The sequence below is a fragment of the Pseudorca crassidens genome, chromosome 2 (genome assembly GCF_039906515.1).
Source record: "Pseudorca crassidens isolate mPseCra1 chromosome 2, mPseCra1.hap1, whole genome shotgun sequence".
NCBI lineage: Eukaryota > Metazoa > Chordata > Mammalia > Artiodactyla > Delphinidae > Pseudorca > Pseudorca crassidens.
In genome coordinates, this window is record NC_090297.1 from 43943143 (window position 1) to 43955000 (window position 11858).

The window sequence follows — 11858 nt, forward strand, 5'->3', positions numbered from 1 at the left end:
ATAACTTAAAAATGGTACTGTATAAAGGAAAAAACTGGGGATCTTTGTTTCCCATCTGTAAGGAGGAGTTTGAATTAGATGTTCTAAAAGTCCTTTTCATATCTAAGACTGTGTGATTTTTGATTTTGAAAATCATGTTTATTTTACTTCATACATGTTTATATTGTCGATGATGGCAATCCAGTGAAATCCTAAGAGCAGTTTAGCAATATAGAAAAGACATTTTCCATAGGAGAAGTGTATCCCAGGTCTGAGTTCATGTAGGTGTCAAAGTCAGGGGCTCTGGTCTCTTAACAGTTCATAAAATCATGGTTCATGCGTGTATCAGCAGACTGGTCTCTGAGGTGGGTAAGGATGATTATCCCTATTGGATAGACAAAGCAGACCACGTTGTCCCTGCATGTTAGAGCAGGTATGGTCTAAGCTTAGTATAACACCTTCATTTTACATTTGTTTCTAGGTCTTACGCAGTCTCTCTTCTAGTTGCCTTTCTAATGTTACGGGTTTTTTTTGTTGTTTGTGGCTGTGTTGCATGGCTTGTGGGATCCCAGATCCCCGACCAGGGATTGAACCCGGTCACAGCAGTGAAAGCACCAAATCCTAACCACTGGGCCACCAGGGAACTCCCTAATATTAGGTTTTACCACTTTTCAGATTATTTCAAATTCAGATTTCTTCCCCTTCTCTTGGTGGACTCATCCCACCTTTTTGTCCACTTTATGTTTTTTCTTATCACATTTCCCTTCCCTAGGAATTCCTCTCCATTCCACCCCTACCTCCATCTCCTATCCAGATCCCATCTGAGACCCTGCCTAAATGCGTCCTCTGAATGAAGCCTTTGACTTCCGTACCAGAAATGATTGTTCCCCGCATAACCACCTTAGGCAGCACTTTATTTACACCTCTCTTTTGGTGCTTTTTTTCAGCTTCATGTTTTGACCTCCCTTACAGTGTTATTTGTTAACATACCTTATTTCTTTCATAAGGCCTTATGCTCAGGAGTAGGGTATAAGTGATTGATGTTATGTCCCCTGTAGTGCTTATCGTAATGTCTTGGGTGGATTGAGGCTCAATAAATGACTGTGAAGGCACAGATGATGAAACAGAGGTCCAGAGAAAGGAAGTGAGTTACCTAAAGTCACACAGCTAGTTAATGGCTACATTTGGATTGAAAGGTATTGCTGGTGTCCTAAAAAATAAATGCCGAGGAAGGGGGAAATCTGTTACTTTTTGTCCCAATAAGCAAATATTTTTGACAACTAACACAAAAATAAGACTGTGTAAAGAATGCTAATGTTGTCACATGCCACTAAAAACAAGTTCATCTTCAGCTTGTGGCTATAGGAATGAGGAATCATCCATTGGATTTGCCAGTGCAGTTCACAGCCAGTGCTTGTGCCCTCAACTTAACACGCCAGGACCTGGCCAGGGGGATGCCTGTTCGTCTGTTGTCAGAGGTTACCTGTCTACTTTTCAAGGCTCTGAAAAATTTCCCCCATTACCAGCAGGTAATTTGGTTTGAATATTTGACTGCTGCTTACTTGAGGACAAATATATGAAAAATATTTTTTATTTAGTTCTGATTTTTCATCCTGAGAGAGAGAGAAAGAGGGAGGAAGGGAGGGAGAGAGAAATAGGTAAGGAATTCATGTTTGTTATAGAAAAAATAAGAAATATAAATAAGTAATAGGGTTTAAAATTTTTAAATTGATCAGAAACCAGTTACCCAGAAACATCTACTATTAACACTTTAGCACATCCTATAGGCTTAACATCATGTGTGAAATTAAACTGAATTGAATCATAGACCTAAATATAAAAGCTAAATTAAAGGTCTAAATAATATAAAAGCTAAAAACTTCTAGAAGAAAACGTGATGTCAGAGTAAGCAAAGTTTCCTTAGGATACAAAAAGCATACATCATAAAAGAAAAATAACAAATTGGAATTCATCAAAGTTAGAAGCTTCTGCTCAAACACACACAGACATTAAAAAATGAAAAGGTAATCCAGGGCTGGGGAAAATGTTCATTTTATGTATATGACAGAGGACTTTTATCCAGAATGTGAAGAACTGTTTGCCTTGTGACACAAGACAAACAAACCAATTTTTTAAGAAGGCAAAAGATTTGAACAGATACTTCACCAAAGAAGATAGGCAGATGGTAAATGAGCACATGAAAAGATGCTCAGTATCTTTAGCCATCAGGGAAATGCAAATTAAAAGCACATTTGGATACCACTGCACACCTAGGTACCACTACACATCCCCTAGATTGATTGAAATAAAAAACTGACAATACCAAGTGTTGACAAGAGTGTAGAGAAACTGAAATTCTCATATATTGATGTTAAGATAAAATGGTAAAACCACCAGTTCGACAGTCTGGTAATTCCTTTGAAAGTTAGACATGAAAGTCCTCTTTCATGCTACGTAGTCATTTTACTCCTAGAGAAATGAAATCATATAACCATATAACGACTTATACACAAATGCTCATAATATCTTTATTCTTAATCCCCCCCAAACTGAAAACTTAATGTCCAGCGGCAGGTGAGTAGATAAACAAATTGTGATACATTCATATAAGGAAATACTACTTGGTGATACGAAGGAATGAAGTACTGATACATATACAACATGGATGAATCTCAAAAACATTATATGCTGAGCAAAATAAGCCAGACGCAAAAGAGTAGATACCATATGATTTTACTTATGTGAAATCTTAATAAAGGCTAATCTGTAACGACAGTATAATTTTCTGGGGCTGGAATTTTCAGGGTTGGGACTGAGTGGAAGGGGGCACAGTGGAACTCTTTGGGGTGATGGAAATATTTTTTATGTTGCTTGTGGTGGTGGTGGGTGGTATTGTTACACATCTTTATAAATTTGTCAAATCTAATTGAAGTGTGTACTTAAAATGGGAATCAATTTATTAAAAATACAAGGAAGGTGGTCTTTCCTTGTTTAAAAAAAAATCTGTATTTCCACTTTCTCTTGAAAAGTTAGATGATCCTTCTCAATTCAGTCTTAATTCCTGCATGGCAGTCATCAGTTGGAGCTGAGTAACAGCTGCCCCTATAGAAGGGTATGAATTCTCCAGTTTGTCATAATTCCTACCACTACCCTATTGTTTCGTACTCTGCTTTCTTCACTTGTTTATGTTACTGCCTAGTTCCTGCTGGCATTTCAGGTTTGCTATCCCTGCCTCATACACTGCTGTCATGGCAGTGCATGTCACTGGCCTACTCATGGCCTTTCAAAGAGCTGTTATATTTTTCTATTCCTAAAGCTTTCCTAGAAGGCCTTTTCTCTTTCTTTCCTATCTTTAAAGACATAGTTCAATCCCTACCAATCATAGGTAGAAAGTAGAAGCTCTATCACAGAATTAGTTATGAGATCTGGTAAAGGCATTTATCATTCAGTAGATGGGCCAGACTTCCGGTAATTGATTTGGACTGACACACAGGCAGGCAACTCTCCACATAGATCCTTCTAGGGTTCAGGGAGAAGGGAGACCTCCTCTTTGCCAAAAAAGGGAAAGATTGTTCTTTAGGCAAAGGTGAATGTTACAGAGTTTAATAGTAAGATTAAATGAAGAACTTGGAGAGGACCAGGTACACGACGAGCTCTCAATAAGAAAAGCTTATTAGTAGCACCTTCCAAATGTTTAATTAGAATCTTTATTTAGAATGAGTATACATTTGCTCAGAATTACTTTTCTTTATTCCGTTAAGTTACAGAAGAATTGCCTTCTCTCCTTAACCAATTCCAGGATTCTTGTGGATGTTCCGTTTGACAGGCAAGTATAAAATTGGATTATCTGATTTTGGGGTGTTGACCAGTGTTACTCTGAGCATTGTTGGCTTTTGGTTGTTAGCCTAGCAAGGGTCTGATTAAGGCTGGGATAAAGTGTTTGGGGAGAATGTTCTGTTGAGATTTTTCCACAGAGGTGTTCGGAAGTACTATACTTGCAAGTGTTGTCTCCCAAAGTGTGATTCCAGTTTAGGGCAGTGGGTGGTAAGAACATGGGCTCCAGAGAGTAAAACATCGAATCAAGTCCTAGCCCTTTCATTATCTTTGTGTGTAAGTTTCCTCATTTTTAAAATAGTGACTCTTAGGAGGATTAGATATGATGTTTGTAAGGTACTTACCACAGTGCCTAGCATAAGAGTGCAGACTGTTCTAAATATTAACCATTCTTTTTGTTATTATTTTATTGATAATGCTTTTTTTTTAAAAAAAAAAAAAACACACACAAAACATCATTGTAGACTCCAGAGGGGTTCCTCTTGAGGCCATTGTAATCTCTCAGATTCATGAGTTCCAAAACATTAATAATCGTTGCCATTAATAATAGTTGCTGCCAACAGGAAAATTAGCCACAGCCTGATATGAACAAAGCCCATGATTTATGCATGCAAGGTTGTAGGCTAAGCCATTCTCAAATCTAATTAAAGTGTGTACTTAACATGAGAGTTGACTTTTAAAAGTACAGTAGGGGGAAGGTGGTCTTCCTCATTAAAAAAAAAAAAATCTGTATTTTCACTTTCTTTTGACAAGTTGGAAGCTCTTTTTCAACTAGCCTTCATTCCTGTATAGCAGTCATCTGTTGGAGCTGAGTAAAAGCCGTGAATAAAGGGCCATGAATTCTGTCTAGCTAAGTGATTTGTTTGCTGTGGCATTTTAGCACCGTCTGCGATTCAGATTATAAATTACTACCTCTTGGGAACTTATTTCCTTTTTCGGACCCATCATAGTTGAAACTGCTAAAAATAAGTCTTTTTTAGGTCTGTCAATCTTTGAATCTTGTGCATTTTGCTCACATTCTTTTTTTTATCGCCATGCCTCGTGGCTTTTGGGATCTTAGTTCCTGACAAGGGATCGAACCTGGGCTCTTGGCAGTGAAAACGCATAGTCCTAACCACTGGCCTGCTGTGCAGTTCCCACTCATGTTCTTTTTTGCATGCTCTCCTTTTCCTCTTCTGATTTTCTCTTCTTTTTGCCAAATGCTCTTTGCTTTCATGGCGGAGGCTTTACAAGTCCAAGACTATTTTTGTTAAACAAGATTTGTTGGGGAGGCTAACTGATTTCTTCACTTCTCATGTAGTTTCACAAACTTTATTGTGAGAAAAATACTGTTTTTTAGGTTCGATGCTGCCAAATTTGTTATGAGATGGCTCTGTAAGCATGAAAACCCCAAGATGCAAACAATGGCAGTGAGCATAACCTCTATTCTAGCCCTGCAGGTATGTGATCGCTAAATGCAAAATTTCTCTCTCCCTAGTCTTGGTGGAGCTTTGATGGAGGTCTAACATTTCACTTTCGGCTTTTTGTTTGTTTATAGCTCTCACCTGAGCAAACTGCACAACTTAAAGAAGAGCTCTTCATGGCAGTTAAGGTAGGTTAATTGTCACTTTTATAACTTTTTTTTTCAGTAAAAGTAATTTGTGAACATAGTTTACAAAATTAAATCATTTTAAAAAGCTTATAAAATGAACAATCTGTAAGACCTGCTACCCAGAAGAAACTATTCTGTACTCATATAGCTATTTCTTCTCCATATCTCTAAATAAAATGCTTATAATTGTGGTTTCAGTCTGTCATACAGAGTGAAGTAAGTCAGAAAGAGAAAAACAAATATCGTATATTAAAGCATACATGTGGAATCTAGAAAAATGGTACAGATGGACCTATATCCAGGGCAGGAATAGAGACGCAGACATAGAGAACAGATATGTGGACATGAGGGGACGGGGAGGGTGGGACGAATTGGGAGATTAGGATTGACATAAATACACTACCATGTGTAAAATAGATAGCTAGTGGGAACCTGCTGTATAGCACAGGGAGCTGTCAGCTTGGTGCTCTGTGATGACCTAGATGGGTGGGATGGCCGGGGAGGGGGGCGTGGGAGGGAGGTCCAAGAGGAAGGGGATATATGTATACATATAGCTGATTCACTTCGTTGTACAGCAGAAACTAACAAAACTGTAAAGCAACTATACTCGAATTAAAAAAAAAAGATTGATCAGTTTTAGATGTTATCTTGTGATTCTGCTGGTATGGTAAATAAGAATTTGGCTCTCCTACATACATCTATACAAATTACCTCCTTTCCCAACCCCCAATAAATTTATATTACAAGTTTTAATAAATCAATGTCTACATTATGATTATGCTAACATTGATTATGAAAAAATGTACATCATTGTTTTATTTTGCACTTCTCTTATTCTGAGGTGAGGCTTGAGCCTTTTTCTTTTTTTTGGAAGAGGCATTTATAATTTCTGTGAATTGTCTGTTCATGGCCTTTAGTTTTTCTTTAGGGCTGCTGGCTTTTTTCTAATTTATAGGATTCCTTTATGTTTATAGGATGCATGTAATTTTCCCCCAGTTGGCTGTTAGTCTGTTTTTACTTTATTTATGGCATGATTTGGTATGCAGTAAATTTTTAAAAAAATTTTATGTTGTTGAATTTATTCTTTTCTTTTTTTTTTAAAGGAGAAATTTTTGTCATTGGGCTTTTAAAAAATATTTATTTGTGTATTTTGGCTACAAAGGGTCTTAGTTGCGGCACGCTGGATCTTTGTGCGGCACATGAACTTCTTAGTTGCGACGTGCATGCAGGATCTAGTTCCCTGACCAGGGATCGAACCCAGGCCCCCTGCATTGGGAGCGTGGAGTCTTAGCCACTGGACCACCAGGAAAGTCCCCAGATGCTGGCTTTAGTTTGGAGCAGAATGGAAGGCAGAGTACACTGATGCAAGGGCAAGCAGGTTGTTAGATTTTGTTAGGAAGCATAGCTATGGTTCCCAGTGAAAACTTAGATGAATTGATCAAATGAGAGGAACAAGAAGATGGCAGTTAAAGTTTGGGGAGTGAGAATTATGAAATAGTAGTCTTTGGAGTGAATTCATTGAGAAATATAGTAGGATTGCCAGTACAGTTGAATGCCCTTTTGAAATTTTGAGGCAGATATTAAGAGTGAGACTCGAGCACAGTCTTTTTCAATATTCAGATTTTGGAGGTGGGGCATGAAGTAGGGTTTAACTAAGGTAGCAGTTTTGCCAAGATGATGTGGTGGAAGAACACTGAGTTACTGGGAATGCTAACAGTAATAGATAGAGGTAGAGAGAGATAGATATCGATATGGAGAGCAAGTGCTTAAAATAACACGGAGGGAAGTGTAGCCCTGTAGTTCTTGGAGAAACCATTTTAGGTAGTGGTACCAAAAGTTCAGGCTTTAACGTGGATGGATCTAGAGACTGTCATACAGAGTGAAGTAAGTCAGAAAGAGAAAAACAAATATCGTATATTAACGCATATATGTGGAACCTAGAAAAATGGCACAGATGAACCGGTTTGCAGGTCAGAAATTGAGACACAGAGGTAGAGAACAAACGTATGGACACCAAGGGGGGAAAGCGGCGGGGGGTGGGGGTGGGGGTGTGATGAATTGGGCGATTGGGATTGACATGTATACACTGATGTGTATAAAATGGGTGACAATAAGAACCTGCTGTATAAAAAAATAAATAAAATAAAATTCAAAAATTAAAAAAAAAAAGTTCAGGCTTCAGATTAAAACAAACTAGGTTCAGCCACTAACTAGCCATAGCCCTTAGGTAATTGACTTATCTCCTCTGCGCCTCAGATTCTTTATCTGAAAGACTGACATTGGACATGGGAGTAATATTTTGCAGTTATTTTGAGTATTATTAAGATAAACTGTGTAAAGCATCTAACCATGGGCCTGACCACAGCTGTCGTTGCTTTCCCGGTCAGCCTCACTTTCTGCTCCCTCCCTTGGTGCACTCACCCTGTTGGCTGTCTAGGTGATTGCTACCTGCGTGGTGTGCACTCATATTCTTCTTCTGGCTCTAACAGCTTCATTTTCGTGAATTCTCTTGATGTGTTCTCTCCTGATTGGGTAAAATATTTGAGATGGTCTCATTCCTCCTGAAAACAGACATAATCTGGTTTGTTTAGCGTTGTTATACTTTATGTATCTTTTCATTAGCTGGTTAAGTGGAAATGGCTGTCTTTTTCCTTTCACATGACAGTCTAGTATGTTTGAAAGAAACCATGAATACTGGCTTAACTTTTGTCTAGAAAAATTCTGATTTGAAATGGTATATTGGAATCTCTGTTAAATAAGTCAGTGGTTTCTTCAAGCTATTAGGACATATTATACTACAAACTAGTGCTATCCTGTAGCCATACTGACCTGCTCAGTGGTGTAGAACAGCAAACTTTTTTTTTTGCCTGGAATATTTGCCCCCCGCCCCCTTTTATGTCCTCATTCCTTGCTTAGCTGCCTTGTCCTTTTTTTCTTTTGGTCTCTTTTACATATTACCTTTGTATGGAGTCTTCCCTCTCCCACCTTTTCTAAAGAAAATTCTTAGGCTTTTATGTGTTTCCTTCAGAGCATTTACCAAAACTAAAAATTATTTTATTTAGTTGAGATAAACTGTTTTTTTTAATCTGTCACTCTTATCTGAATATGTGCCTGACTTCCAAAAGATGTTGACTAAACATTCTCAATATGTGAATAATGGAATAGCTGATATGTACTTGATTATGAGGTTTATTAACAAGCACCAAGAACTAGATTAAGTGCTTGATAAACTTTAATATTTTTTCCTCACAAAAACCCTAAAAAATAGGTGTAAGTCATTTTATAGAGAGAAAGTGGGTCACAGGGCTATTAAGTGGTAGGACTTGGGTTTAGAACCGAGGTTTGATTCTAAAGCTTTTCTTAACCATTGCTTTCCTTATACTGGAATTGAGTCAGTCACTAGGGCATCTTACTCCGTCTCTTTGTTTTTTAGGAACTTCTAGCAATAGTAAAACAAAAGACTACTGAGAATTTAGATGACGTCACCTTCTTGTTTACTTTGAAAGCACTTTGGAATCTTACAGATGAATCTCCAGCTGCCTGCAAGCACGTTATTGAAAATCAAGGATTGGCGATCTTCATCCAAGTCTTGGAGGTGGGAAGACAGGATTGAGTTTATGTGTAAAGTCCTTTTTAAAAATATTTATTTATTTATTTAATTTATTTATTTTGGCTGCTCCTGGTCTTAGTTGTGGCATGCGGACTTCTTAGTTGCAGCATGCAGACTCTTAGTTGCAGCATGAGGGCTTCTTAGTTGTGGCATGCAGACTCTTAGTTGTGACATGCATGCGGGATCTAGTTCCCCGACCAGGGATTGAACCTGGGCCCCCTGCACTGGGAGTGTGGAGTCTCACCCACTGGACCACCAGGGAAGTCCCTGTAAAGTTCTTTTCTTCATGATAAAGTAACCTGTATATTCTTTTCACAGACTTTTTCAGAGTCAACAATACAAAGCAAAGTACTTGGTCTTTTGGTAAGGTGAATTGTTTTGAGTTAATTCTAATTACTTAAAAAAATAGAAAGCTCACGCTCATGTAGTACCTACTATGTGCTAGGCACTTTTGTAAGCAGTTTATGTGCATTAACTCGTTTAATCTTCACACTATCCCTATAAAGTAAATACCATTATATATGAGTCATCTATTGCTGTAAACACACTACAGCTTAAAACAGCATCCATTTTATTCACTTATGAATCTGTGGGTCTAGAGTTTGAACTCAGCAAAGCTGTACAGTTCTTCTGCTGGTCTCTGTGGAGTTATTCATGTCGCTGCAGTCATCTGGTGGCTCAGCTAGGCCTAGATGCTCTAGGATGGCCTGACTCTCAGCTCTGACCGTTGGTACAGGTTGTTAGCTGGGCCTTGTGTCTCCATGAGCTTCTTCACTTGGCAGTTTCTGGGCAGCAATAGAAGGCAAGTGCACTGTACAAGTGCTTCTTAAACCTCTGCTTAGATCAGATTTTCTAATGTCTCACAGGTCAAAGTAGATTACGAGACTCGGGGTGTTTTCCAACAACCACTTTGCCACTTGTTTGACACCAACTGGGTGTCCTACAGTTCGATTCAGTTCACTTCTGCCACTAGCTATCCAGAGTTAGCATCAGGTCCCACAAATTAAAAAGCTCAGTCCCACAAGTCTGCCTCCGCTTTAGTTGCCAACTGTTAAGCCCAGGCCACCCCTACTTCTGACTGACTGACTTTAAATTGGGGGTTTCCACGACCCCCTCCTCAGGTTGATAATTTGCTAGAATGGCTCACAGAACTGGGGAAGGCACTTTATTTGCTATTTTCAGTTTATTACAGGATACAACTCAGAAACAGTCAAATAGAAGAGATATGTAGGGCAAGGAAGGAGGGATGTGTGCAGAGCTTCCATGCCCTCCCTGGATACACCACCTTCCCAGCACCTTGATGTGTTCACCAACCCAGAAACTCTCCAAACCCCATTATTTAGGGGTATTTATGTGGGGGTGGGGGTCTCATCACACAGGCATGATTGATTATTAATTCAATCTTTAGCCTCTCTCCTCTCCCGCTGAGGTTGGGGGCATGGGGTTGAAAGTTCCAGGCTTCTAATCAAGGTTTGGTCTTTCTGGCATCCAGCCCCCATCCAGAAGCTATCTAGGTGCCTGCCAAGAGTCACCTCATTAGAACAAAGATGCTCGCTCCAATCACTCCAGAAATTCCAAGGGATTTGAGAGCTCTGAGTCAGGAACTAGGGACAAAGACCAGGTATTTCCTAGGCCTACGGATAAGCCCAGATTAAAGGAGGTGGCCACCCCTTGATGGGAAGAGCAGTCACATTGTTAAAGGGCATATACACAGGGATAGGGAAATTGCGTTATGTTCTGCACTCTCCCATACATCGTTGTCTACATTTTATAGATACTCAGTCTGAGGCACAGAAGTGCCATTTACCCTATGTTACCTAGATAGTAAGAGGCAGAATCAGAACTCAAACTCAGGCAGTCTGGCTCCAGACCCTCTGATAGTAGCCACTTTACCCTACTTCCTCTTTAACAATTGAATTAAGTTTTTAGAAATATCTTTGTTTATACTTTTATACTACCTCCCAATCAGGATATTTGTTATTGAGAGATTTCTTTGTTTCCTAAAGATAAAGGTGAAGATTTACAAAAAGTAACGAAGACATACTACTGTATGCCCCTGCAGTTTGCTGTGCTGGTGCTTCGGAAGACACAGATACACGAAACATAGCAAGCTGCTAGTACTAATAATGTTGGGAGGTGGTGTCAGACATGTATGCAAATACCTCTCTAATTCATGATTGACTGTGGTAAGTGCTGGAAAAGAGGCACAAAGTCCAGTGGGAGCCTTTGATTCTAGATCATGAACTCATTGAAAGCAGGGACTGTGTCTTTCCCTTTGTATCCCTAACACATACAGGACTTGGGACAGAGCAGGTGTGAAAGGCTTCATAGAGAGGAATACATGATTAGTATTGGAAACCTGGAAGGTACAGAAAAGTAGAAGTAAGGAACAAAGGTCATTTTGGGCTAAGAAAGAATGAGAAAATGTAATCATTTGAGGGACACCGTAATATAGAGTATCTGGAATTTTGGGAGAAGGTGGGAAGAAGAAAAACAATGGGAGATAAGGCCAGAAGGGTGGATTGAAGCCTCATAGATCTATACAATGCTAAGTATCCTTCTTTTTATCCTTTTGAGAGCCTCTCAGAATACTGAGGGTTAGGGAGGTTGTTCCTTTTCCTTCCTTTTTCTGTATGAGGAAGACCCACATTCTCCTGAAGCTCCCATTCAGTATTTTATTCCATAGACTCTTGGGAAGAAAAGGCTAATATAAAAGCCTCTGCCAAGATTAAAGAGGAACTTGGGACTCAACTGAGGTGTCCCTTTCAGTTTTGCTAAGGATCCTATCTATCATCTTGTCTCTTCTTGTTTGGGGCTGCCCATCTGATAGACTCAATGCTGGTC

The 11858-nt window shown here is 39.1% G+C and overlaps 1 protein-coding gene across 1 annotated transcript in view; it reads left to right on the top strand.

Annotated features, from left to right (window-relative positions):
- ZYG11A (zyg-11 family member A, cell cycle regulator) overlaps positions 1 to 11858 on the top strand; it is a 58123-nt gene that overhangs the window by 37812 nt on the left and 8453 nt on the right. The window contains exons 5-10 of the mRNA XM_067726159.1: positions 1332 to 1508; positions 3741 to 3805; positions 5153 to 5252; positions 5351 to 5404; positions 8838 to 8999; positions 9333 to 9377. Coding sequence (XP_067582260.1) covers positions 1332 to 1508; positions 3741 to 3805; positions 5153 to 5252; positions 5351 to 5404; positions 8838 to 8999; positions 9333 to 9377 — 603 coding nt within the window. The remainder of the gene's footprint in view (positions 1 to 1331; positions 1509 to 3740; positions 3806 to 5152; positions 5253 to 5350; positions 5405 to 8837; positions 9000 to 9332; positions 9378 to 11858) is intronic.